This window comes from Syngnathus scovelli, chromosome 7, assembly GCF_024217435.2.
Source record: "Syngnathus scovelli strain Florida chromosome 7, RoL_Ssco_1.2, whole genome shotgun sequence".
NCBI classification, from domain to species: domain Eukaryota; kingdom Metazoa; phylum Chordata; class Actinopteri; order Syngnathiformes; family Syngnathidae; genus Syngnathus; species Syngnathus scovelli.
This window is the reverse complement of record NC_090853.1, coordinates 5,954,331-5,982,008: the sequence shown is the minus strand read 5'-3', so window position 1 is coordinate 5,982,008 and position 27,678 is coordinate 5,954,331. Positions and strand designations below refer to the sequence as shown.

The 27,678-nt window shown below is 40.7% G+C and overlaps 5 protein-coding genes across 11 annotated transcripts; 1 reads left to right on the top strand and 4 right to left on the bottom strand.

Annotated features, from left to right (window-relative positions):
- Window positions 1-94: 94 nt before the first annotated feature.
- LOC125971964 (myelin protein zero-like protein 2) lies at window positions 95-3,050 on the bottom strand. The gene is made up of 5 exons (XM_049725161.2): window positions 2,841-3,050; window positions 1,683-1,855; window positions 1,002-1,212; window positions 673-698; window positions 95-368 (listed from the first exon to the last, which is right to left on the bottom strand). Exons 1-5 carry the CDS (start codon window positions 2,884-2,886, stop codon window positions 363-365), a joined length of 462 nt encoding a protein of 153 aa, XP_049581118.1. The 5' UTR covers window positions 2,887-3,050; the 3' UTR covers window positions 95-362.
- A 662-nt stretch (window positions 3,051-3,712) lies between these two features.
- LOC125972173 (T-cell surface glycoprotein CD3 epsilon chain) lies at window positions 3,713-5,704 on the top strand. The gene is made up of 5 exons (XM_049725595.2): window positions 3,713-3,868; window positions 4,120-4,314; window positions 4,400-4,531; window positions 4,744-4,772; window positions 4,903-5,704. Exons 1-5 carry the CDS (start codon window positions 3,805-3,807, stop codon window positions 4,966-4,968), a joined length of 486 nt encoding a protein of 161 aa, XP_049581552.1. The 5' UTR covers window positions 3,713-3,804; the 3' UTR covers window positions 4,969-5,704.
- Window positions 5,705-6,209: 505 nt separating this feature from the next.
- On the bottom strand, window positions 6,210-7,962 carry LOC125972172 (T-cell surface glycoprotein CD3 epsilon chain). Of its 2 annotated transcripts, none has more exons than XM_049725593.2 (7): window positions 7,807-7,962; window positions 7,496-7,565; window positions 7,380-7,400; window positions 7,112-7,303; window positions 6,680-6,823; window positions 6,502-6,581; window positions 6,210-6,416 (listed from the first exon to the last, which is right to left on the bottom strand). In XM_049725593.2, the coding sequence occupies exons 2-7, from the start codon at window positions 7,545-7,547 to the stop codon at window positions 6,363-6,365; spliced, it is 543 nt and encodes a 180-aa protein (XP_049581550.1). In that variant the 5' UTR covers window positions 7,548-7,565; window positions 7,807-7,962; the 3' UTR covers window positions 6,210-6,362. The 2 variants fall into 2 exon arrangements, with proteins under 2 accessions (XP_049581550.1, XP_049581551.1); XM_049725594.2 differs by having other exon boundaries at window positions 7,496-7,560; window positions 7,807-7,928.
- A 758-nt stretch (window positions 7,963-8,720) lies between these two features.
- LOC125972171 (transmembrane protein 25) lies at window positions 8,721-12,611 on the bottom strand. 3 transcript variants are annotated; one of them, XM_049725592.1, is made up of 10 exons: window positions 12,553-12,611; window positions 12,098-12,336; window positions 11,162-11,266; window positions 10,751-11,086; window positions 10,336-10,626; window positions 10,137-10,268; window positions 10,026-10,059; window positions 9,816-9,916; window positions 9,346-9,432; window positions 8,721-9,265 (listed from the first exon to the last, which is right to left on the bottom strand). In XM_049725592.1, exons 3-10 carry the CDS (start codon window positions 11,241-11,243, stop codon window positions 9,192-9,194), a joined length of 1,137 nt encoding a protein of 378 aa, XP_049581549.1. In that variant the 5' UTR covers window positions 11,244-11,266; window positions 12,098-12,336; window positions 12,553-12,611; the 3' UTR covers window positions 8,721-9,191. The 3 variants fall into 3 exon arrangements, with proteins under 3 accessions (XP_049581549.1, XP_049581548.1, XP_049581547.1); XM_049725591.2 differs by having other exon boundaries at window positions 12,098-12,433; window positions 12,553-12,605; XM_049725590.2 differs by lacking the exon at window positions 12,553-12,611 and having other exon boundaries at window positions 12,098-12,447.
- A 151-nt stretch (window positions 12,612-12,762) lies between these two features.
- Window positions 12,763-27,493, bottom strand: sik3 (SIK family kinase 3). 4 transcript variants are annotated; one of them, XM_049724927.2, is made up of 26 exons: window positions 27,017-27,493; window positions 23,835-23,951; window positions 23,671-23,734; window positions 23,256-23,417; window positions 22,990-23,114; window positions 22,691-22,814; window positions 22,495-22,613; window positions 22,156-22,266; window positions 21,937-22,071; window positions 21,565-21,642; window positions 21,079-21,188; window positions 20,785-20,941; window positions 20,505-20,654; window positions 20,344-20,417; window positions 19,548-19,682; window positions 18,774-18,915; window positions 18,556-18,675; window positions 18,426-18,484; window positions 18,188-18,297; window positions 17,690-17,856; window positions 17,468-17,595; window positions 16,087-16,856; window positions 15,844-15,998; window positions 15,594-15,723; window positions 15,371-15,500; window positions 12,763-15,265 (listed from the first exon to the last, which is right to left on the bottom strand). In XM_049724927.2, exons 1-25 carry the CDS (start codon window positions 27,305-27,307, stop codon window positions 15,376-15,378), a joined length of 3,858 nt encoding a protein of 1,285 aa, XP_049580884.1. In that variant the 5' UTR covers window positions 27,308-27,493; the 3' UTR covers window positions 12,763-15,265; window positions 15,371-15,375. The 4 variants fall into 4 exon arrangements, with proteins under 4 accessions (XP_049580884.1, XP_049580885.1, XP_049580886.1 ...); XM_049724928.2 differs by having other exon boundaries at window positions 15,371-15,497; window positions 27,017-27,492; XM_049724929.2 differs by lacking the exon at window positions 19,548-19,682.
- Between the last annotated feature and the right edge of the window lie 185 nt (window positions 27,494-27,678).

Below are 27,678 nucleotides of genomic sequence, written 5' to 3'. Positions count from 1 at the left end.
CATGCAAACTCCACACAAGGAGAATCCAACCTTTCTGCTGTGGGTCATCTTCACATCACAATCATGTTTTCAACCACAAACGTAAAAAGGAAGGTGAAGATTAACTGCATTTATTGAGCTGTCTTTCACAAGATTATTTTTATACATAATATATCGCACAGCAAGTATACTGTAAAACAAGCATGAATTTATTTTTAATGGAAGTATACATTTAGAACAGTGTGTAAATCTCTCTATATGGAGGAGCCAGAATATTAGCAGTTGTATGTTTTGCATTTTAACTTGTAACCGGCCACAAGTGCTTCATCTTGATCGGCCTCTGTTGATAAAAGAGTATGGATCCTGGGAGCGGTACTGTGCCTTCAGTTCTTGTCAACAAAACAATAATGACGATGTTAGAGGCACACAATACAACAGACGGCAGGATATAATACAAGTAGTCACCTGGTCCCTCTCTAGTTTCATTACAGACATAGAAAACTGATTGGTATGATTTCTGATAAGGAGTAATTGAACAATGCATTTCCGCTTTAATTTGATATTTTCATATTTTTGATATTTTCGATGGGATTTTTCTTCCACAATTGAAGTTTACAGTTAAAACATCATTTCAATTGAATTCTTGTTATAACATGTCATGGACATTTTTTTGTTACATCATCCTGTACTTACATCATGATCAGGAGGTGTCTCCGGGCCTGCAGGTACAAAAATTTAGAAACACATGATAAATATGAATTCAAAAGTTTAAAAAAAGTTACAATTTTCAACCTGCTTAAACCTGATTAAAAAAAAACTCCATAAAATCCTAAAATTGGATGGATTGACTTTTTTGTGTGTGTGTCAATGGTTTGAGGTCAATTTGAAACATTTTACAAATATGACTATTTTTTCATTATATTAAAGCCACGACAAAATGTATAATATAATTGACTTCTCAGTGTGGAATTTAAAATGCAATAAGAATTCTTCACATAATTTGTAAAAATAAATCTTTAAACCTGGATTGACGACACGCAGTCGAATCTCTCCAACCCAGCCGTGCACATCCGGCGGATTCTTGACCCGGCATGTGTAAGTGCCGTTGAAAGCAAAATTCACTTCACGAATTATGATGGAGGCATCTTTGCCCATGATGTCACCAGCCCAGAGGGTGCGATTCCTAAACATGCCCTCTTGAGGAGAGTACGCTTTCTGCTGGTAGTAAAACACCTAGAAAGGGAAATGCAAGTTGATCAAATGTATTTTAGTGATAACTTTTGACTGATAGATAAGTTTGTATGTCTGGGATGAGCTAAATTTTGCCTGGGTTGTTCCTGAGAGTCCTTGCCACATTATTTTCAAAATAAATAATTACGGCGCCTTTCTGACATTCAAAGTCACCTTACATAGCGTAGAATAAAACAGTATAGTGATACAACAATAAAATCGGGAAATAGTATAAAGTAAAAATAAAAATAAATAACCCCCATTTATTTTAGGATAAATGTTCATATAGGTAACTTTACACATTTCAGGGGATGAAATAACAGTTTTTGAACTTCATTCTATATAATTGTGAGTTTGTAAATCTCATTTCACACAATATACACCAACACAGGATTTATCTTGGTTGTCTGATTACTGAGTTTATCTCAACTAATCAAGGAGATGGATACGCCATGATACATAGCAAAACGTACTTCTTCTTCTTCTCGGCCCGGTTCAAGGGGTCTGAAGCGCCAGGAGATGCTGACGCTATCGTGGTAGATTTTACTGGCAGTCTGGAATGTACACTTGAGACGAATGTCCATCCCGTTGATGGCCATCACATCCCCAGGAGTATATACATAGATCCCACTGACTTGCAGCACAGCTACAGAAGAAGACATATAGAAATGCGGGGCATATAGATCAAAGTCAATAAAGAAGACTGATTTCAGGATGTACTGTACAATGTTATGAAAATAATATGTGAAGATGCATGCATTCTTGCATGTACTTAATCCTACATGCACTCTTATTATTGCTTCCAAGTGCAAAGGAAAGGGAAACATTTTTATGTCCTTGGATTTATGTGTTCAACTTCCGAGTGTGTGCAGGATCTTAAAAAAACATTCCACAAAAATATTGTTTCAGGTTGTGTTGCGGGATTGTCCACAGAGGAAACCATCCAAAGAATAGTGGATCCAAGAAAGCTTTCTTTACTGAAAAGCATATTTATGACTATATATATATATATATATATATATATATATATATATATACAACTATATAAGAGGGACATATTCAATGTTGAACAGAGGCTGAGATGTACCGTAGTCAAAATACTTGTTTGGCATGCTCACACATGGCCAATAAAAATTCTTGAATCTTGAATATCCTGAGACTGTGCGGGTCAAACGGTACCATTCAATGTTCATTCCAGTAAAAAGTAGGAAATGAGTGAAGCAAAACAAAATCTACTGCCAAGGCATTGTCTTTCCACACTTGATTCCTCCCTTACGGCTATTTAGTGGCACCAACCCACACCATTGCGCCAGGTTATGACGCATGACGACCTCACCAAGATGCAGATTCAAGTCCCTCCGGGATTTTCAAGTCTCAGCATTGTCTTTGGCTTGGAAAGTACTTTTAAATGCCCCATAACAATCACACGAATTTAATGCATTCCCAGGTGTTGATTATCATCCAAAACAATGCGCAATTTGCATTAATTTTTAATAAGAATTCTTTGCATTAGTTTGACGTGAAATGAGACCATCTCACCTGAGGCTGCGAGTCCAAAACATGGCACAATTTGTATTAATTCTTAATACGAATTTCTTGCATTAGTTTGACGTGAAATGAGACCATCTCACCTAAGGCTGCGAGTCCACACAGGAAAAAAATCCCTTTTACGCACATTGAGAGACTGCCCGTTCCCCGTGAAGACGAAAAAAAAGTTGTTCTTTTTTTGCTATTTTTTAAGAGAAAAATCTACTCCGAGAGTCCTCGACTCGATCTTCTTTGTCTAATGGACGCGTTGTGAGTCGCTTCTGTCAGCAATCCAACCTCCCCAAACTTCTCTCACTAAACCCACCCACCTAGTGGCAAGCCTCCAACTTTCCTTGCAAACGTAAATTCCAAATGCAAAAAAGTTTGGTTACAGAACCAACCTGTTTTGTCAATGGGTGTTGCACAAACACGCTTAATTTGAAAGAAAACGTGACGAAAACATCACAACAATAACAATGAACAACAATAGTAATGAATTTAATTGAACCAAGATGACATCTTGGTTCAATTAGACAATTTGAGTTAGAAATCCGCATTGTTTCAAATTAAAGCCAAGTTGAACGAGGCCAAATGTTTAATTTCTTTTAGTCGAATAAAACTATTCCGTTTTTTCTTTATTGTTGTGGGTTTTCAATTTTAATAGAGTTTGGTGGATGGAGGCAATAAGTCAACATGACGTGTTATGTGCACCGTTCAGCCGTAAGGGGGCAGAACTGCACTTAAAATCTATGTCAGTGCAGTACAATACAGTATTCCTTTCGAGTTGGCAGAAAAGATACGTTTTTAAAAGAACATTACATTTATTTTCAATTAATACAATTTTATTGGTTTATTATTATTTGAAACTACTCCAAATAAATGAATTCAGTGCTTGCCCGTGTGCGCGTGCACTTGCATGTTTGCGCGTGCGTGCGTGCGTGCGTGCGTGCGTGCGTGCGTGCGTGCGTGCGTGCGTGCGCGCCAATGTGAGCGTCAGCTTGAGAAAGTCAGACAGAATGCAGCTTGGTCCCAAAGCTTTATGTAAATGAAATCTACATTTCAGAAGATATGTACAACTTTGCTTTGTTTTTTTGTCACCTCCTAATATTAAGTGCTGTGGAAGCTAATACAGGTAAAGATTTGCTTTTTTAAAGTTTTTTGGTATGCTATCTAAATGAAATAGGTTTTATTTTGTCTCATTTACCCCACATTGAAAAAGGTCGCTATTAACATTGAGTAGAGAAAAAGAGCACTCGAATTTTCTGCCTCTAAAATGTCGCCTCATATTTATCTGAATTTTAAATCTTGATGTCTTTGCGATGATGTTATTGTATCAACACTAAAAAATGTGTTCTAGTTTAATTTAATTATTTTATATCTAAGGTGGAGTGTCATTCTGGAGGGAGCATTTCACAATGACATGTCCAGAAACTGGGACTTGGTTCAAAAAAGGAGAATCTGAACCTCGCAATACAAGCAAAACCTTAACAATTGAAGGCAACAACAAAGGCCTTTACCATTGCAAATATGACGAAAACAGCAACGAAATCAAATATTATTTCTATGTGGAAGGAAAAGGTAAGTTGACACCATGGATGTGTTTATATGTGACATTGTGCATATGATTTTTCCCATATCTCACTTATTGTCCACCTTCCTTCAGTCTGCGCCAATTGTTTTGAGCTGGATGCAGAACTGTTTGGGATGTTCATTGCTGCCGATGTAAGCATAACAATTATACTGATGATACTCATCTACAAGTGCACCAAGATGATAAGTTTACTGGGTACGAAAGGTGAGAAATTGTGTTTTAAATTCCATTTTAATGAGTATAAAAGTCACCTTTGATACTTGAACAATCATTTTTAAATTTTGTCATTTTATAACTTTTTTTATCGCAATAAGAATAACTGATTACTTTTTTACAGGTTGAAAATGTTCAACTTTTTTTTAACATTTGAATTAAGTTCACATTTATCATGTGTTTCTATATTTTTGTGCCTGCAGGCCCGGACACACCTTCTCCTGATTATGATGTAAGTACAGGATAATGTAACAACAAATTTTCCATGACGTTATGACAAGAATTAAATTGGCATTCACTCGGGCCAAATAAAGTCCGCTGAGGGGCACAGTTAACCTCCAATTGTATTATTTTATTGACAGGAACTAAAGGCACAGAACCGCTCCCAAGATCCATACTCTTTTATCAACAGTGGCCGATCAAGATGAAGCACTTGTGGCTGCCTGGTTACAAGTTCAAACGCAAGACATACAACTGCTAGTATTCTGGCACCTCCATATTTACACAAGCAGGTCACTCATTTTATCCTGACCAATATTTAGAAAGCTCACACGACAAAGTACGGCACAACTGGGGAAAAATACCAAAAGTTCAACCTTATGATGTGTATATTGGAATATTTCACGATCACATGACGTCGGTGCGTCACATACATCTGACAAACATGGTTGAGTGGTTGCAAAGACTCCATAGTGGGACTTAAAAAGGGAAAAAAATCATCTGCCCTTAGGTGCTGGATGACCTCTGATTTGATCCAAAATTGTAAAAAAAAAATGGACAATGAAATACTTCCAGTATTCTTTTAACTATGCAGTATTTCAATTTCAATTTTGAACTATCATAGAAGTGACATCATTACTTACCTAGCTCAAAGAGAAGTGCAGAAGAAAGCAGGCAGGTTGCTGTAGGTGAACTAACTTCATTACCTGTTACACAACTGGAAAAGTAAGTTAACCTCCATATATTAAAACAAATAAATAAATGCCCACCAATCACTTTGATGAATGTACAGAGTAATGAATTCCTACTTTATTGTTAGTGTCAAATCATTGTGCATTTTTTTGGGTTGAACGAAGAAGGATATCAATACGAAAATGTTGAATATTTTGAACTGTTCTAAATGTATACTTCCATTAAAAATAAATTCATGCTTGTTTTACAGTATACTTTGCTGTGCGATATATTATGTATAAAAACATTCTTGCAAAGGACAGCTCAATAAATGCAGTTAATCTTCGCGTTCCTTTTAATGTTTGTGGTTGGAAACATGATTGTGATGCTTCGACGGATATGAGAGAAGAATAAACCTGCCTCGAAGCCACAGCTCATATCCGTTAGGCTCCCACGTGCACACAGACGTAGTGGAGCGAGGGAGAAAAAAAATGCAGCCACATTCAGTATGTTTGCTACATTACTGTGTAAAAATGCTTGGCTACTCATTTTGTCTGCACTGGATTTTCCCAGCAACACCTCAAACATGATGTCATGACATCAATGTCACGTTTCTTTGGCAGGCCTACTAATGAATCACTCCTTTAAACAGGAGTGACATAAGAATTTAATTGAGATTTCTTGGCAAGGCTTGGCTTTCTTTTCAAGCTTGCGTCTTTCTCTCCTTGATTATATATGTGTATTTTCTCTCTCCATCTAAATCAAAGTGAGATGACAATGACGGAACAAGAATTTGTTTATTAACGTCATTACATGGGAAAAGCAGAAAGAAACTCTTTGATACATGCTTTATAAAAATTATCCCAAAATCGGTGCTCAAGAACTGGTTCTCAGTTTGAGCACGGTATTTTATTAGGGTGGGCCATGGTTGTTATTTGTTGTTGAGGCTATCATATACTTGTCTATGACCAGCCGTGTGACTCAGCTGAGGGAAGAACAAACGTACACATTGGTTATTATTCATTTTCTAACAAGAAACTTACATCTTAGTATTTGGAGATTTAGTTTACCTCTTGGTAATCAGCATTTGGGACTCTTATCTGGTTAGGGTTAGGGTTAGGGTGTTGATAGAAATGTTTTCTATCCGAGTCTGAAAAGAAAATACATTTAACCCACAGCAGGAAGATCTAGGAGAATCAATCGTGTCCAAAATAAACGTTTGAAAAAGGAAGAGGTTGATGGATTTACTTCTGTGTTGTGAGGAGACAACAGAGGCATGATACCGTGACGCAACAAGATAGACACCCACTCCGAGCACAATGGTAGCCATCAAATCTCCAACAGCTAGACTTGAAATGGACCACCAGTCGAGCTCCACGCAGTTATCACAAGCTGGACACCAACAAAGACAAGAGCATTGACATTGAGATGTTGGATGGATGGATGGATGGATGGATGGATGGATGGATGGATGGATGGATGGATGGATGGATGGATGGATGGATGGATGGATGGATGGATGGATGGATGGATGGATGGATGGATGGATGGATGGATGGATGGATGGATGGATGGATGGATGGATGGATGGATGGATTTGCTGTGGTACCAACTGAAAGATTTATAAAACAATTAAAAATAAATCAATATTTTATCAAAGTAATCCGTATGAAAACTTACTTCTGAATTTTACATAAATCCTCGATGCAATTGATCGATCTCCTTGATCCACACATACATATTCTCCAGAGTTCTCATCCTTGTATTCCAAAGTCTGAGCCGTCACGTTCTTGCCATCTTTTGACAGAAATTTATCTTTACCACACAAAATAGTAATTTTCGCTGATCCAGATTTCACGTCCAGGTTCGATTCTGTGAGGAACATAGAACATTGATAACTCATAAAATATTAAGAGACAGTTGAAGTGAATCCCACCGTTGGACGTACCTTCACCACACCAGACAAACTCTGTGGAAGAATTTGGAAAGAATATGCAGTGGGCCTCATTAAAATGTAGTGAAATGTTTCCAAACATGTACGATGCCAGAATAAGAAAATCTCACCAGTGAGTGTCCAAACAACCAGAAACGAAGATACAACAGTGTAGCTTTTCATTTTGTCATCAGAGCTGTGCTGATAGAAGATTGAGATATTGTCATCATTGTATGCACAAACAGCAGTCAGGTGTCTTGTCAAAACACAGTACTAAAACTTTTCCACCGTCACATGCAATAATTTTGTGGATAAGCAAGTAAAAAAGTATGAAACGTCAGATTATTTGGTTTAAATCAAAACATGCACTGTGCTTCAAAGCCAATCTTAGCAGAAAACTATTTGCTAAACATAGTAAAATATAAATATTGAAAATACTGACCAGAATATTTACATCAGTCGTGCTTCTGGTGCTGTCTCATTTTTTCTCATCTCTCTCGAACTCTGAGTGGGAGTAGGAAGTGCACGCGCACATACAGAAACACACTTCTCTCAACATACTGCAATGCAACAGTGGTGTACTATAAAAGGAATTTAGTTTAAAAATTCTTCCTCATCATCTAACTCTCCCTCCTTTGTGCAGTCTGGTATTCCAAATATTTACCAGAGACTAGCAGCATTTAAAAAAAACACACACACGGTGCAACCGCTTCTTTTGTTCTTGCTATTGTGATCAACTCAGTCAATGCTATAGAAAAAAAATATTCCCTTTATGTGGCCAAGTTATTTTGTGTAAATATAATAATAGTCAGCTACTATTTTATGAGTTAATTAAGGGTACTGAAATAAATACATAAGTAAATCACGTTATTTTGTATATGATTGATAGTTTTAAAAACTAAGTACTGTTTTTTTTTTATTTTCACAAAATGAAAAGAACACTGAAGGCAAAAACAAATATGTACAGTATGTGTTCCTCAATAACTGAATACATTTATTTTGTTCGTGTGGCAATGTGCATATTCCCTCAAATGCTGCAGAGGTGCTGCAGGAAGCAAATACTTTCAGCCACAGCACAACGAAGCTTCCTGTCGACACCCTTTGAGCCGCAGACTGCACCTGACGTTCTCTCACTCTCACACAACACACATTCACACAACTTAAACATGCATTATGATTCTACAATTTCTATTGCACCATTAAAAATGCAAATGGATGTCTACACAAAAGAGTTTACTGTGTGAAAGGCACAAAATTGCATATTTCAGCAGACAAAAAGATCACCACCGCTCACGAGCAAGAAACGTGTTTTAGCGCCCTCTCGTGGATGTCAGGAGAGCAACAGTCGAGGCGAAATAGACATGTTGACTTTATTCAGTACCATCTTTTATATGCATACACATATACATAAGGAAACTGTTATACAGTATGCTCTATATAATTTATATATCAATATTTTTTGCATCAACTTCATTTGTAAATTTGCACACGTGCATGTATATTTCTACAATATGAATTAATTTGAAGTCTTTTAACACCAATAGTTGCCAATAATTATGGAGGATACTGTATCATCTTGAATATTCTGAAGTGTGCATTGCAGAATAAAGGCATTCCGTTTATAAGAGCAGGAAAGAGAACACTACGAGCAAATGGTTACAGATGGCAACACATTAGTTGTGGAGTTCACACACGGTTTTCCAATACAATTGTTGAAGCATAGATACCTCGTATGATCCACTGACTTAACGACTGTTAAAGGGGTGACTTATTGTAGAGTCCCTGTTCAAATAATCATGCATGCAGTTGTCTAGTTCATGAGTTGCATCAGAGCCAGATTTCCTCACTGCTTGTGCTATTCACTTTGTAGATGTAGCCCACCATTGGATATCTGGCGAAACCTGGCAGAGCCAGAGCATCAAGATAAAACAAATGACAAGACCACAAGTAATAAATGCAAAAAAAAAAAGCGCCACCTTACCTCTGGCAGCATAGGCTAAAGACAGATCTTCATCCTCCTCATCTGTCCTCTTGTCTCCCCCACTGAATTGCTGGGTGATCTCACGTGCTTTGGCAAGCCATGTACAAACATCGGAGCAATGGATGAAATATAAAAAACATGTAAGCAAGATGCAGTTTGACGGATAATCTTCAGCTTCTGCAGACCTTGCTTATCATCTGACCATTACAATCAGGTGTGTTGCAACAGGAAGACCAAGGTTGAACTTTTTGACCATAATTCTAAAACATAATTTTTTGTGTTTGATTTATTCTGAATAAAGCCACATTTTAGAAACAAGATGCAGTGTCGCAACATTTAAGTTTAAGGAAAGTAAAAGGGTGGATTTGTGATTACGAAATTTTGGCACCCTTGTTTAATTATTGCATTTTATATTTTTGGTTAGAATCATTAATGTAGTTTACTATCTGCCCCCTGAGTTTAAGTCTTACCCCTTTTCAAAGTGCTGAGGTCATTGAGCTGCATATTGGAAGGAAGAGACATGTTCTCTCTGGGGATGTAAGTTCTGTCTGTTTTCAGGTTGACTGAGTCACTATGCAAGGACAATATAAACAAATGTAAATACAAACATTAAGTTTAGTTCACATAGTCTGCTGAAGGTAAATTAATTAGAATCCCTGGCAGGAAAAAAAATGCGTTACCTTTTTGTTGTCATCAGAATCTCCACTGGCTCATCTGTAACACAAAATACTAAATTATGTTACACTGCTAAAGTGTTGTTGCAAACCCGCAAGGGACTTGTGTTGTCTTACCAAAGGACTTAATTGTTGGTTTTTGCATGAGGCAAAGGACTATCAGGCTGAGGATGAGAAGAGCCATGAAGGCCATGGACCCTCCAGCTACAATTCCCAACATTGGCACTTCCACACGGGACTGCAGGAACTCTGGAGAACAGATAAAGTGAGGCCTCCAAAAATCATCCATGTCCCCGTTTCCCACCCCGGCAACAACCTGCCAGCGTGAGGTTGCTTTGCGTTGTGCCCACACTGTTGCTAGCATTCAGCGAGATATTTCCTGATAGGCTACTGAGAATGACGCTCAGTGTGTGATTGGTCAACCAAGGGTAGCCGTGCGAGTCGAGGATGATGATGTCTGAAATGTTAGCCACCAGTAGACCGGATTGATCCGCCAAGGTGAACGTGGCAGGCGGGTTGGACTGGACCAGTGCAAAGAGGCTTAATAGAAGACCGGGATCTGAGGTTTCACTGGAGTGTGCGCTCAGCCTGACGATCTCAGGCTGAACTAGAAGATAGACAAGAAGATTCACAGAGTTAGTGTAATAAAAAAAATATTTTTTTGGTGGTTAAAAGAATCATTGTATCAAAAAAAAAATAATGTTGCAGATAAATGATTCACGGGTACTCACATTGGACATTGAGTGTGACTGTGGCATTGTAACTTTCCCCTGATTTGGGGTTCATTGCCACACACACGAGCTCTCTGTCCCACTTCCTGGCCCGCAGGGAGAATGTGCTATTGTGAATGGCTCTCAGTCTTGTGACCTCAGAGTCTTTTTGGGCTGTCTTCCTCTGACCTCCTTTAGGAGAGTGCGACCTTTGCCGCTCACCGTTCAGGTACCAGGTCAACAAAGTCGGTGTGTGCCAACCATCTGAATGACAGTGGAACTTGTGAACCATGTTTTCTCCTAGTGTCATCACTGTCTGACGATGTCCATCAATTTTAGGGGCGGGTTCAACAGCACCTGTGGGTACACAAACTAAAATGTTAAAATACGGCTGACATTTTTTGACGGAAGTCAAGCAACAGCATACGTCACCTGTCCAGGATAAGGCCAGCGTGTGAAGGAACACCACGGCCTGGGAGCCTGACGACCACATTTTCTTGCACACATTATCCATCCTACAATAACATACACACCTACCTGGAAAGAGAGATTGAGTTTGTTATTAAATACTACTTTGGAGATTTTATTGAGGAGAGGCATATTTTGCATCCATCACCTTGTTGTAATAATATAGAAGCTTTGCATGGCTGAGAAGTTGTGGATGAGGAGCAACTGTTTTTATTATGCTACATCACAAGTTGTCAACCTGTGGTCCGCGGCCCTTTAGTGGGCCGTAGCGGTATTGCAGGTGGTCCGCGAAATTGGAAATGGAAAATAATTATAACATTATAAAGATACAATGTATTTATTATTTAGTCTTGATTTACTTTCCAGCTAATTTTTTTAATCGTTTACCTGTCCAAATTATGTCAAATGTTGCTGAGATTCCCAAAATAAATGCAAATAAATAGCCAGTATAAGTCTATCCTCCATTAGTGCAAAACAAAATAATATTCCAATTCTATCCAAATTATGTCAAATGTAGCTGAGATTCCCAAAATAGACATAAAGATGCAAATACATAGCCTGTATAGCTCTATCCTCCTTTAGTGCATCCAGAAAATACACAAAAAAATACACTAAAACACAGATACTAGTGTAGATAAAGCACTGCTGATGTCATGTGTATAGTGTGAATGCAGTAACTCTTATTGCCATTTGAATTATTAGATCATTGTGACGCACATCTCATAAACATTATAATGAGCAAGGAAATTGGTTGCATCCACCGGGCCTTGGTTTTACACAAACAATCCAGAATGGCAATACAAATTTCTGCAAAGGCCCACACGCACGCATGTTGATACAGATGTTTGTGCTTTCCACATTCTCAAATCATCCATCCCACTGACACACACACGGTGTTACCTCATCCCTTCCTGCAGATTGTGCTGCGATTCCGTCTGCCGGAGTTCCATGGCAGCAGGAGAGCGAAGGATGGCGATGAGAGGAAGGCCGCCTTTCTGACTCAGTCGCCCTCCCATCTGTGTCCACTCATAGTCACACGTACAGACACGCGTTTCTCTGCTCTGCAGGATATGGCACCTCCAGTAGCTGCGTTTACTCACTGGCAAAGCGAGCTGACTCAGGCAGTCACGCCGCCGCCACTAAAACGAGGCGAGAGTGGGAGGGAGAGAGAAGCAGGATGAAGGGGAAGAGGAGGGATGGATGGATGGATGGATGGATGCACACACCAATATTGTTCTGGGAATTGGGAGCAAAAAAGAGAGGCGGAGATATTTTGAACTGTGCTGAACAAAATAACCTTTCCTTCTTGAACATCGATCAATTGTTAAAAGTCACCACGAATGCACAGCACTTACTTGTTCGGTGCTCCATTGTTTCAGGCTGGAATGTCTCTGCAGTGCAGTTGTACAGACAGAAGCAGCAGCATGCGGAGCACTGCAGTAAGGAGTATCTTAAAATGTATTAAAAATTAATATATATATATTTTTTTTTTGTGGTTTAAACGTTCCTTATCAGCTTAATCCCCCCCCTTAAAATAGTATAAAAGAAAAAGACACACGTCCATGCCATTTTAAAGTATTTCTTTATTTATATATATATTTCATCTTAGTTTGGTTGATAATCTTTTAAACATTGTTGCACTTTAGTATTTTTGTACTCAACATAAATGAAAAAAAAAGGCAAAAAAAAAATCTAAGAAAAATATAGAGTGGAGCAGAGCCGACTTGCAAAGAAAGAAAAGGCTGATGAAGAGTACACGTACACTAGAGGGCGTTATCAAGGAGGCAAAACAGAAAGGGAGAATCAGTCTGATGTGTGAAGCAGCTCTCCCCCACTTTGCCCGACTCATGTGCAGCGCTTCCCATTCAATGGCACTGAATCTTCCTGCAGCCCGAACTTTGATTTCATGAACGACTTACGACTTTTATACCCCTCAGTGCTTTTACGGATCAGTGTTGGCTTGGTGCAGAGGTCAGCAGCACATTTCTGACATAGAACAAATCAAAGCGAGTTGGAGGAATTGAAACTTTTGGAAATGTTTATAGAATCTTCGCAGGAAGTTAGAGTGCAAATGGAAAGCACGAGCGCAGCTTGACACCAATGACTGCTGGTTTTTAAAAACAACCGGGCAGTCTGGTATTGTGCAATTGGGCCTTTTTACTGCACCAGTTTTTAGTTGGCATTAGAGAAGGGGGGAAATGTAACATTCAAACAAGAACATAGAATAAAGGGGAGATAAGAATGTTTTTTTGTTTGAAATAAATGATCTGCTGTGGTCCCTCAGGTTTAGTTTCCAACAGCACTATTGTAAATTAAAAATGGGCTCATGAAACCTTACATTCACGTGCTTTGCACACCAAATTTAGAATTCACATTTAAAGACAAAACCTTTTGTTGTTTCCTTTTGATCGTTTAGAGTCCAAGTGTATCAACAATTCCAAACCAAAATTTTAACTGTCCCATCTGTCCAGCCATGAGACGTAAGATAATAAAGAATGGCTGAGGGATCACAGCAAATTTTAAGGGTTTATAAAATAAAAAATAAAAAAAGGGGGGGGGGGGCAGGGTGTTGTCAGTCTTTATACACCTATGTTTTGGATGATATGTCAAGTTACTCCCTTTAGGTTTCTGTTTGTTATTTTTCCCCGAGTATCAAGTCTGTAGCACCCAAACCAACCCGGACAAAGCCTCGAACTTGACCCTGTATAGCCTGCCACGACTATCTCAAATAAAAACAGGCGCAACAGCAATACAAATGGCATCAACAAAAGAAATACTTTAAAAAGCAACAAAAATTATTACTCTCCTCTTATTCAAGTGTCTCAATATAATATTAAAACAAATATGAACAATCGTTTTTAAGACATAGAAAGAGCCCTGTCTCTCTTCTCTGTCCTCTTTTGGCAGGAAATTTCAAGATTCATAAAGCAAAACAGTAAACATTTTGATAACATAAAAAAAAAATGATGAAAGAAAATGAAAGCCTCCCCAACATCTAAAAACAAATTTCAGAAATTGCAAAAGCATTCTATACATGGCATCGCTGTACAAGGAAAAGGAGCAAAAATCTGGTAAAACTACCCACAATGCAATACACTGTCACAGACATGAGAGAGAAGGTAACAGCAGGTGGGAAAAATAAGGATGACATGAAGTTGGGGCTGTCCTAAAAGTAGTATGACATCATGAAAGGGAGGAGGAAGGAAAAGATCGTGTGACTCCAAAGTGCAGAATTCAGATTTTTTTCTCTTAATTATTGTCATCTTTGCAAGAAAAATCTGTTTTTCTATAATAATGTCATCTTAATAAACATTATACTGGAAACCGTGATAACAACAGTAACAATATTGACCATTATGTCTAACATGGACATTACTATTTGACAATAAAATATATATATAAAAAAAAAGTGGGTGGTTGGTTGGGAGTTGAAAGCAAGAACAACCCAAAAAAAAAAAAAAAAATGAGCTGGTTTAGTTTGTCCTCGTGAAAATGAAACTGAGCTCAGTCTTTGGGAGGGAGCAATGGAGGCCGACTCCAAACACCAATGCAGAAATTCTTGTCCAGTCTGAAAAGCTCTGCAGTCTGCAAGTAGGGAAGGGGGGCGGGCGATGGGTCGGTTGCAGCTTCAAAAGTCCTTTCTTCTCCACGCCTCTCATTGAGCAAGTGTGCGCACGAATCATTAGACACACAATGTGAATACTTTGGATCTGTTGCAGCAGTGTGTCTATTCCTTTTGTGCCGTTGGAAGTCAAACCGGCTCCGGTGGCCACTGAGGCACAAAACGATATGCGCACCGAGGGTGCTGAGTGGGACAATCTTAGTCAAGAAGAACCCACTGGTAACAAATGATTGATGTTTGTGCAGGAGATGGTGGCACTTTGACCTTCTGAATGCTCCAACTGTCATCTTATGTTAACAACTCCCTCCCTCCCCCCTCCCCCTTTACAAACAGATGGTGAGCAATGGAGAGATGGATGATGGCGGTTTGGCATGATGCAGCTCAACTCAAGTCAACACATGTCAGGATGCTTGACATAGACCACTGTACATGGGATACACTGCATCCTGGAGAGAAGACAATGGACACAAGGGGGAAAAAAAGTATGATGCAAATTCCGATGTGTTGCCAAATATCTGCATTGCAATTGGCCTGATGAAAAGATGACAAACCATTGCTAGACTCCGGCCTGCTCCATGCTGTACTGCAGGTCAGGGGGCTTATAGCTGAGAAGCATATCTGTGGTGCAGGAAGAGGGATAGCAGGTCGCCGCATGGAGCTCCCCTTCAACGTCACATACTGCTGGAAATAGACATTTTATTGCTGATATGGATTTTTTTTTCTTCAAGTCAATAATGTTTTAGCTAATTGCAATTTTTTTTTTTTAGTGCTGACCTGATTCTTCCCGATGGTGCAGCTGCTGGCTTTCTGACAGTGACGTCTGGCTGAGAATGTCTGACATGCGAGCAGAACTTAACGCCTTCCCAGCCAAGAGGCTCATCCCAGACATGGGCTCAGCTTGGTCCTGGACAGAAGATTCATCATAAAGGAAAGCATAATGAACATGAAACCTATACCACAGGATGACAATTCGAAATCCAGGGTTAAATTCCAATGTCTTTCTCTACAATATGTAGCCACTCACATATGCGTCATCACAGGTCTGGATGGTGTGGTGACGCTGAAGTTGTCCTCGAGACCTGTAAACTTCTCCTTGTTGACCTCGTGAATAACCCAAGCCGTTGTGGTCAGGCACCTCCATAGCTTGTCCTGTCTGTCTGCACTCTAAAGGTTCAGAGTCTGATGAAAATAAAAAATTGGGTGTGTAAAGTATGGTAACCTTAATCATGGGGAAATTTAGAAAGTCGTAAGTGCCCGGTAAACCCACCTCTAGATGCTGGAGGACTCAGACTGATATAGCCACGTCTGTGTGTAGGAGAGTTGTAGGGAGGGGTGCTGCCTCTAGGGGGAGCCAGGAGCTCATGACCTTCTCCTGCTTTGACCAGAAGGCCTTCATGCGTGTGATGGTAGCCAGCTGGTACCTCATCTTCCTCCATACTTTCCGAGTGGGGCAAGCTCGGACAAGGTGCTTGATCAGGTTGCTGTTGTGGTTGGACTTCTGAAGGTCGGATCTGAAGAAGGTGGTGGTAGTGTTTGCCTGCTGGGGAGCTTTGAGGCGGCTGTGGTTCCAAACTCTCACCCTGGCTCAGCTGGCGCAGAAGTAGCATTTCTCCGTATTCCGGTGATGTACTATTAGGTGGTGTTGGGGGTGCAGGACAAGAGCGGGGACTCTGTCTCTTCAGCAGTGCAGCCAAGTCCTGTGGTGGTAACCGAGGATCTGCATGGCCTGTTAAAGAGTGACGGGGGGACAAGAGCCCCTGCAGAGTCGGTGTAACATGCTGTTGTGGGGGGCGGTAATCCATTGGAGTGGGGGAGAGTAACGCTTGCTGTAGTGATGATGGGGTGCCATAATTGCCAGCCCCCAAAGCCCCGCTTTGGTAACCCTCCAGTCCAGGTACGTTAAGAGAGGCCCCCTGCAGGTATTGGCCATAGGCGCCCAGCACTCCGGGGGCACCTCGAGTGGCTGCGTCAGCAGAAAAAAGGTGGGGATTGAACTGAGCCTGCTCATAGGCTGAGGTGAAACGTCCAAGGCTACGACTGAAAAGCACAAAGGAAAAAGGGGGAGAATTAGAAATGACATGTTCTATTAGAACAAAATGGGACTGTGGTTTAAGAATGTGGAGCAGGTCACTACATCACTCAACATGGGAAGTTATCAAACTATGTCAGGTCCTTTCCCACACTCAAAAGTCTTCACTGAGAGATTTGTGGGTCTTTCTGGGTCAACATTTATGTAAGGATGGTCACACATTCTCTCAGTGAAGAAAAGGGTGTAAATATTTGAACACAATACAAATCTGGAACCTCCTACTGAAACTATTGACACTTCTATACTTGCTGCCACGGCACATACTGTAAATCCACTCACCAAATAAATAGAGGTGGAGCAAGAGCAGTTGTAGTCCATGAGGCTTTTCCACTTACTGTTTTGTTAGTGATGGTAACTAATGTCCTTGTTACCTGTGCTTATATATAAAATGTTTACCCTAAGTAACAGCATTACGGCGTGATTAAAATGAAATGAAACAATTCCAAACATGGGTCCTGTAAAATGAAATGGAATGAGTCCATTCACAGGCCGGAGTAGTTAAGATACGTTTCGAACACTGAGGCTCCGTCCGGTCACTGCACAGGAAGATTCATGTCACCTGTGCGATTCTGCATTGTCGGCACTCAGTTGCTTTCCGAGAACTCTGTGTCCACAGGGCGTCGATAAAAAGCTACCCTGTCTCTGTGGCCCAACTCCCAATTCCACTTCCTGTACCTGAATAGTCACCTGAATAAATCAGACATTTGAGTCAGAAAATAAAAGATGGGCAACATAGTATAGTCCAAGTTTGACGGTAATATTAAAATATAAAAAATCTCACTTGCTGCTGTTGAGGTACACCCTGAGCCAGTGGGACAGATGGGTGTACAGACGGTGACTGCTGATTGGCTGGTACAGGTACTCTTGGAAGGCCTGTGGGAGGTGGGCTAGCACTTTGACCCTGGTACAGTGAAGGAGAACCATGTTGATACGGTACCGAGGATGGACCTAAGGAGGGCGAGAACAAAATGTTCACAAACAAGTTTGGAATGCCGGCTTCTCTGGGTCTGAGCTCATCCGAGTTGGAGCGATGCAGAGAGGAAGTGCGCTGTGGTCTGACAAGTCCCGCATTGCAAATTGTTTTTGGAAATAATGGATTTCCTGCCATGTGGGCCAAAGAGGTAAAGGGGCATCCAGATTTGCTATCAACACGCAGTTCCAAAACATGGGGAGTGTGTTTGTGCTCATGGCAAGAAGTCACCATTACCAGTTCTGGAGATACTTTGGAAAGCATATAATGTTGGTGTGCATGTGTTTCTCAAGACTTTACAGTACTTACCATGCCCTGGCATTATGCCTGCAGAGCCAGGCGGAGAACTCTGATTTGGCTGTCTGAAGAGGTGGTTGCTCGGATGTGTTGGCGGAGGACTCGATGGCTGGATACGCAACCTGGGGGAGGACAAGAAAGAGAGTTGGAGAGAATATAGATACAACAATTACACAACACTTCAACTACCAGGAGCTCTGCACCACATTATCAGATTCATTCTTTGCTGGATGCAAAGTATATAATTTACCTCTGGAGCTGGTGGGTTAGGTGACTGGGATGACTCTCTCCATGGCCTAAAGATAGACCCTGTAGAGAAGAATTTTGCAATCATGCTTATATTCAATGCTAGCCATTCTTCTGACTCTGTAAGTGCATACCTGGATTTGCTGGTGGAGGATTTGTTGCTCTTGCTGGTAAAGAATATGCTGTTGCTGGGTGTGCTCCAGGAATCGCTCATCCTGCTGGGCCGCATACATTTTCTGGAGCTGTTCACACTCCTATAAAAAGATCAATCACAAAAAATGTGAAGATAATTTTACGTTGAAGGGATAGCTAATCAACAACTAACCCTCTTCACAATAAAAGCTGTACGTACCTGCTTGAGTTGTTTAATGAGGCTACTGTTCTCGAGATGCGTTTTGAAGGCTTGAATGGTGGCAGCGCCGTCAGAGAACCTTCTGACGGGTGAGAAGCGTTCCATAGGAAGATGAAGTGTGTTACAGTCTTTATAGCTTGATCTGAGGAGGAGACCAAAGAGAACAAAAACAAATCGAACAAGCACACAACGGAGACGCACAAACACACACACATGGGGGGGGAACAAGCACACAGGAATAACAAATAACAAAAAATGACAAACATTCAGACATGGTACACAAAGAGAAAAATAAAAATGGTTAGGTATCATTCACAAAACATATTTAACTAGATTAGTATAACAGCTGACTGGTAATCAATGAGTATTTTTTTTTTTAGTATTGCTTCTGAAATGAAACTGCCGGGGTGTCGTGAGGCAGGTCTATCATTGCTTAGTTGACCCACTTTCCATCACAAACATCATTTTGATGTCCACCAAAAGCCACGTGCATCCGTTGTGGCTCAAAACACCAACAAACAAGATCAAGAAAAAAAAAAATAGAATAACTCCGTTGTCAGTCAACCAGACCAAAAATGACAATTAACGAACTGAAGAAAAAAACTACTGGAACCGTTGCTGGGGCAATACCTCTCTTTGCACCAAACACCACCATTTAAATTATTTTTTTTAGGGTTTTGACGTAAAAGGTGCGGTCATTTTCAGCAGAGCGTGTGCTTAGTAACTGTGAACAGTTTGTGCGTAATTCAGCACAGAGTGGGTGCATCCCCTCACCGGGTGTATGTGTCAGGGACCCAGACCACCCTCTGGCGGGGGCCCTGTGACCGCTGGGGCTCAGCCGAGGGATCGCCATGCGATGTGCTCATGAGTGCGTGCGTCGTGTGCCGCTTGCAGCGGTTCGCCAGGTACCTGGGCCGCAGGGAGGGGGAGGATGGGGGGTGAGGGTGGGAGACAGGAAGCAGTGCTGGTCAGCTCACTGCCCTTGTTTGCTACTAAAGACAGGGGGAAGGCCCACCCATTCCCGCCACTGCCAAAAGGAGGGGAGGGGTAAACGCAACATTTTTTTGTAAAAAAATTCAAACACAAAGTGATGTTAGAGCTTATAATAAGCACTTGTATTCCGCAATTAATTATTTTTCCATTACAGGCTTTGCAAGCTGAGAGTTAGCAAAGCTGGATGAGAAAAGGTGGAAACCGGAAAGGAGTATAATTATGCATGGACTGACGTAGGAATCAAGAAGTGGTGGCTTTAGAGTTTGGCTGATTTGAGTTGAGAGCCAGAGAGGAAGGCACTTGCACGATGGCAGAAGGAGCAGAGACAAGGTGAGCGCCACAGCAGAGTGGCCAGCACCCGTGGGGGGAAAAAAGCAAAGCACGCTCCCAGCAACCCAGGCCACCAGCAAAAGATGCGACTAGTTAAGAAGGCTTTACCTTGACCAAGTTCCCAGCACTAACCAACCCTGTAACAGTCACTGACTGTCAAGGTAACATGCCACTCACACGATCCAGTTTTGACAGCCACCTGTCTGTACAAGGTATCCTACAACCAAAAGCTGTCACGCTCAGTTACCTTTGTACCGCTTCTTGATCTGGCTCGCCATCTGATCCCTCCTCATCAACCGGAGCAACAGCAGGAATTGGGTGCTGAGGGAAGCAGAGAGTTTCCATTAACTTTACTGAGTCAACTAATAGAAAAAAAAATAATACTAATCAATTACTACTACTACTCACTGGACTGGTAACAAGAGGTGATGGACCCCGAGGCCTTTTCAGCAGTTGGGCATGTAGTTGGATATTGGCACCACCATCGGAAGCTCTTCGACCAAGAGGCCCCATGCCGTTGAGTAATTGCAGAGTGGGTGGTTGCAGCAATGACTGCTCCTGAAGTTTGAACAGAAAATCAATAAAGTTGGAAGTTTATCTTGGCCCACAACTTATGTGGCATTGCTGGTCCCCACAAGTTATCTGATGACTAAAGGGAACTTCTAAGAGAGGATTTAAATGACTGCACCTTGTATTCCAACTGCTGTGTAGGCTGTAGGCTCTGCGTTGGCATGAGAGTGTGCATTTGGCCCATTGTATGCGTGAGTGGAGGGAAAGGAGGCTGGGGCACTGCTCCCCGGGGGAAACCTGGTGGCAGTTTCTGGAGGTCCTCTTGCATCTCAGTCCTAAAAGTAAAGGAGAAAAGAAAAATGCATTTAGAGAGGCACAGGGATCCATGCCAAGTTATTAACACCAGAAATGCCCGAGTGGTGATATTTGTGGCAATAACAAACTGCAGAGTGAAAGGAGGTGACTGCATTACCTTTGGTCTGGTACACCCACAGTGTGCCGCCTCATTGAGAGGTACCGAGCCATGGCTTCAGGAGATGGCTCTTCGCCTTCATCACTGTCGAGTGCCATATTGCCATCCGGCTAAACACAAAAATCACACATATTTAATCATTATCTTTGATTCTAAAATAATAACCTTAAAGTATCTATATTAGGTATTATACAAGATGACTTCACTTTTGCTACCAAATTCTATATTTTGATACAGAGCTTGAATATAAATTTATATTTCAATGCGATTGTGAATCTGCTTGGAGCACTAGTGTTTAACATTTATATTTGTGATGTCTAAAATTCCAATTTGTATATAGTGGGAAATATCATGCAATAATTTAAATCTTAAATAAGATTTCTTTCATCCAACCTAAAATTGGCGTTGCAATAAATTAAATATTTATTCTGACAAAAATATCAATAAAATGTGCAAAGATGCAAAAACCAACCATCCTTGTCTCACCTCAACAATCTGGTTCTCTGGGTTGATAAGCTGGACATGAGGAACCGTTATGCTAACTGGATTACCCTGTGGATCCATCTACGCAAGCAAACAGCGAGACAAAAAGGTCAGGTGAGGATTGCACTCGTTTTTGAAGCAATCCTCTTAGAGGAGTGGGATTGGCACGTTGGTTAAGGTCAGTGACCATTTAGCACAAGGGCTTTCAAACATTGATAAAATAGGACGTAAATAGTGAAGTGATGCTTAAACTTAACTCATTATCTTGGCTTTTTTTTTTTTTTTTAACTGAGCTCAAAATCATTTTGCAGCAGACAGCTTTTCCGCGCATAGGCCGACGCTTTGCTCGTTTGAATTCAAATTGAAAGTATTTACCTGTACAGTGTTAATAGGATAGGTGATGGGGCGTGGTGTGGGTGGAGCAACGCGCAACGTCTTGTGTTTCTTGAGACGGTCAGATAGCAAACTGTAGATGGCACTGTAGTGATCATATGCATCTGTTTGTAGGGACTGAGGGGAAAAAAAAGGGAACATTTTAGACAGAGGAAAAACTCAGTTTGACCACAAAAAAAAACAGCTCAGTTTTTGTCTGACCTGAATTGTGCGTTCTCTGTCCAGGCCCATCTCGGACATAGCTATGAGCACTTGCTCATTGATGAGCTCTGTCTCTCTTTCAGTCTTAACCAGCTCACACTCTGCTATCAACTGAATGGGAGAAGAAGGGAATAAATCAGGATTAGAAAGATGACACCCATAATGTACAAAATTGCAGAACACAAACAGTAATTTTCTTTTTTTCTTTTGTATTATGAGTCACCATGGCATGAATGGCACTGTTCATCCCCCATAAATGTCTAAATTCAATCAGGTTATTATGAAGAATATCATTTTTCCTGGAATCCAGAGGTGCACATTAGTTCTCCGAGAACTCACTCTTTCAAATTCGGGGTCTGGGTCTCCTTGTCTCATCCACTTGTTCTTACAGATCTGTTCCATTGTTAGCCGTCTGCTGGGCTCCAGAACCAACATATGTCTGATCAAATACTCACAGTCTGTTCAAAAACATGCGGATACATTTAGTCATATTATCCTGCAACTATTTTTAGGAGGGGCCAAAAATAAGACATACCTGTAGACATAAAGAAGGGGATACGGAACTTGCCACTTAGGACTCGTGCTCGCAAATTCTGCAGAGTGCTGCCATCAAAGGGGAGGGCACCACACACCAATACATATAAGACCACACCTAAGCTCTGAACAGACAAGAGAGAACAAGATTATAGTAATTCCCAAACGACAGCGAGCACCTGCACCCAAAGCCTTCCATTAAATGAAATGATAAAACAAATTGCATATCTATTTTAAGATCTGACTCGACAAAACTTTCAATAGATAGTTGTGGAGGAATGTTAATGTTTGTCAACTCACCCATATATCTACTTTGGGTCCATCATATTCTTTGCCTTCAAAAAGTTCTGGTGCCGCATAAGGAGGACTGCCACACCAGGTCTTTAATAGCTGTCCTCGGGAAAACAGGTTACTGAAACCAAAATCTGACAGGAAACAGAGAGGTGGGTTATTTCATTCTCTGGGCATATGGAAAATACTCCCATCGCATGTTAGCACTTGCCTACACCGACTTGAGTTTAAAGAGCCCGAAAGCAAGTAAGAGTCTCTCGTGCCAGCTCACACACCTGCTATTTTGATGTTGAGATTGTGGTCCAAAAGCAGGTTCTCGGCTTTCAGGTCTCTGTGGACAATGTTACGGCAGTGACAGAAATGGACTGCTGCGACAATCTGTTTAAACTTCTTCCGGGCGTCCTTTTCTGCCATACGTCCATGGGCCACCAGGTGGTCTGGAGGTGCAAAGCACAAATGATTGTTAAAAGAAAAGAAATGACAACACAAGATATCCCTCATAATTATTGACAAACAAAAATAATGCTATATTTTACATTGTAGACATTTTAAGAAATGTGAAATTCCTCTCCTAAGTACACCACAAATTAAATATAAAAAATAAGTAAATAAAATAAAAATTAAATTAAAACCTGCTCCAAAGTACACTAAAAAAAAATAATAATAATAATAATGTGGAGTGCATCTTACCAAAAATTTCTCCACCGCTGGCATATTCCGTTACTAAATAAATCATTCTCTCTGTCTCCATGACCTGTAGACAAGATTAAGTTTTACAACTAAACCAGTAGGCCCAGCGGCGAGTAATGGCTAACTTCACTAACATAACCAGTAAGCAAGATCTGCCAACTCACCTGATACAGACGAATGATGTGCGGATGCTTTAGTAACTTCATGATTTGAACCTCCCTAAAGATCTTTTTCAAGTTTTCATCATCCAGCTGGGTCTTGTCCACTATTTTTATCGCCACCTGGTAACAAAGAGAGAAGATTGGGATAGATGAGAAATCGGCGACAGGGACAATTAAGGGAAAGAACACACACAAAAAAAATAGTCAGAAGTCACAACACTTTAAAGCCGATCTGATCGGCCGATGTTTCACAATCTGATTAGCTGTGATGTCATAATTTGCCAATCAATCAGTGACATATGATTGTTGACATGTACGTATATTCCCATAGACCTCAACCATGACCTTTTGACAGTCACTAAGGTGATTGCATAACTACGGAGTCTACAACAATGGGACCAACAGTGTGGAAGATGACGGCGTGTGACAGAGTGTTTCTCTGGAAATTTGGAATGGCAGGATTCCTTTCATGATTTAATCGAGCGGATTTGATGAGGCTGTTTAAAAAAATGCTACCCACTACTAAAAATAAATAAGCGTGTGTGAGAAAATTCCATGCGTGTTCAATGTTAACAAACACGTAGCAGAAGCATCCTCTGTCAAATTCTGTTGTGTGCCATCCCAACCTCCCTTTTCCTGATAACCAAGGAACAACGGCAGTCTGACAAGACAGACTTCCTGTTGCAGACAGAAAGGGGAAGTGAGGGAGAGTGAAGGGGGGGACCCATGAGGCGCTACAAAGCAACATAAAACAATGAGGATTTTTATAACATTTACAAAAGAAAATTTTGCACATGAATTTCTTTTTTTATTATTTTTTTTTATGACCACTCGTACTCATGATTTTCAGATTTGGCCGAAATTAAACTGATTTGAGTATGAAACAAATTCTTGGAACTTCTATAACATTCTATCATTTGCACTGTGTTTAGCTCAAAGATTAAATTATAAATAAATACTGAACTGATGGTCAAACGGGGTCAACAAAGACTTCATTGAAAGAGGAAGTTTAATTCACTTAATATGGGTGACATTTTGATCACGCTTTTTATTATTTTAATTTTTAGCACATGTTCCTCGACCTGCTGCTACAATGGGCTATCTGAAGATAAAATAAGACAAGAGCTACATAGTATTGTTTAATTCATTTTCCATTCAATTGATTTATATTTTATTAATTTATATTACCAATGTTATTTGCACCATTTTGCACCACAGAGTAAAGTTTTGAACACTGCACAATAATAATTCATTTTTGCTTTCCTATGGGACTGTTTTTAATTTGTTGAATTGATTTCATTATATGAAAGAAAAAGCAGACAATTACCTGAAATTACAAAATTTCAATTAAAAAAAGCATAGAGAAGATTACATGAAATTGTGCTACAGAGGCTTGCGTTGACCTCGCAAGCTGCAGATGCAAAACACATTGACCCATGTCTCCTTGTCAGCATGCATCTAAACACAAACATGACATGAAACAGTGTGTACAGTAAACAAACTAAAAGCCATTCAATAGGCGAAACTGCAGAAGCGCTTCAAACTGCATGCTTTCAACATATGAGCACCCAAAAATATCTCATGAATCACAAGTTGTATTAGGTTCTGTTGTGCCTGCATCATGAAATTCAAGAATGCCAAATATGCTAACTGAGGCAATTATATTCTCTTTTGTCTTCACAAGCTTTGCAACAATCGCTACCAACAGGATGAATAAAAATGAATAAAATTGCTTAATAAACAATACTAGTGCTTCCTAATATGTCCCAAGGGTTCAACATAGAAAACCAAACAACAGAAGTTGTATGAAGTCGTGTAAAACAAAATAAAATCATCAATGCACAAAATGGTCCTTGGAGTAGAGTAGTCTCACTTTACTACTCCACAATGACAGTTTGACCGTGACATTAACTTAATCACAAGTTTGTGCCCTGGGCAGACTTTACCGGCAACAGGATGTTTATGCCGATGATGCCTGAGTGTTGCCAAGCGGTCTAGGATGGTCTTTGTTGCCTCCAGGTGTGGGATGGAAAAAAAAAAAAAAAGCTTGCATTGTGGAATATGCCTTGCTGTGTGTTTAAATCTCTTGATTCACAAAATGACAAACCATCAAAATAAAAGGAGCGGGGGGAATTACTTCACTACACCCAGAGGTCCATTATTTACAAACACCGCAAACCCAACATGAAGAAACTGCTGCTGTGATGAGTCAAGCACAAGGAAAGGTTTTGCTGTCTGGATAAGCTGTCTAAATGTTACCTCAGCACGACTTTCATTAAATTAGTGTCACCTTAAATAACTCTTAAAGGAGTTGTGTCGAGTGATGACAATCCCATTAACACTTTTTTAATTCATTTTCCATTAAATTGATACATTAGTAACTTAACTGCAGATGTGAAACTGACACATAATCAATGTAGTTTGTCAACATACAATTACTAGTGTACTTTACTAATAATATTTTCTCAGATTACTTTTCATTAAATTTGAGAGTTTCTGGGGGGAAAAAGACCCCAAATTAATTAAAAAAAATGTTATGTGTAACTTTAAAGACTTCTTGGAAGGATTACTGTGTTTCATGTAACAACATTTAAGGTGTTATAGATGGAACTACTAAAAAAAAAAAAAAAAGTCAGCATCCTTGTCAAAATCGGTCAGACATTTTTCCGGACGATTTGTCCCTTTTGAAGATCCCAGCTGCAAGGACACTTCGAATAATATAAAATGCTTGTTGCTTATTAGAATGTATTGACAAGCGTTTTAACAATTGCAATGCATTGGTATTTCTTTATTAAAGCTGCATTCAAAAAAAAGCTAATTCGCGGCTAAGCTAACTGCTACAGCGGGAACATTTTGCGTCTCTTCTTTAGATCTTCGCCAGTACCCTTCTCTCTGTCCTCTGCGCTTTGTCACAAATGAAACCATGAGTTATGTCGCGTAAGAATTGTGTGGAACCATCGCTGATTTGTCTCCACTAACTGCTTTTAATGTCAACAATTTCCAGAGATGTCATGCATTGAATGACCCGACTACAAGCAGCGGTGTCCCTAAAGCGAGCTTGCCGTTTTGTCTGGGGAGCTTGAAGGCCCCGGCTTCGTCCCCGGTGTTGCGCTAAAAACCCTGATCAATTCGCAATGACAACTTGCCATTGGTCACCTAAAATAGTCCGCAACTAGTCGCCTTACCTTTGCTTTGGTAATGATGTGGGTGGCCAGTTTAACGACCGCAAAATTTCCCTTGCCGATGGTCCGCTCGATCTCGTAGTGGCCCACTCGAGCAGGAGGGGGCCTGGTGGTCGAAGTCTGAGCAGGATTGGGGATGCAGCCGGTGGCCGCGCCTGGACGACCGGGGTGGCTAATCCCGGGGGATGGCTGGACTCGGTTCTGAGGGCCCATGCCTGCGTGGCTCGGTCGGGCAGAGTGCGCTATCCCGACCGCGGGAGTCCCGGCAGCACCTCCGCTTGACACGGCCGCCATCTTCTCGCCTCTCTCTGCGGGAACAACAAGCAGCCTTGCGCAGCGCGCGCACGCCCCCGCCCTGCGTCATTTTACGTGCAGCGCTCCTTCGCAGCGCCCTCTCTAGGTTGTTACTATGGAAACGATTCGCGTAACACATGACCTCATCCACAAAAACGTATTGTGGTCGCCAGGGCAACAAAGAAGTGCGCATTATCGCTCTGGCGCCCATGATTCAGTGATCCATTACACAGCGCCGCGAGTAGACGTGTTCTGCAGATGGAATAATATGACAAATTATTGTCTTTAAATTATGAGCAACTCCTAATCACTGGAGAGATACTCAACATTTTCAATAAACACCATTATGTTCAAAGGCCTAGGCTGAATAT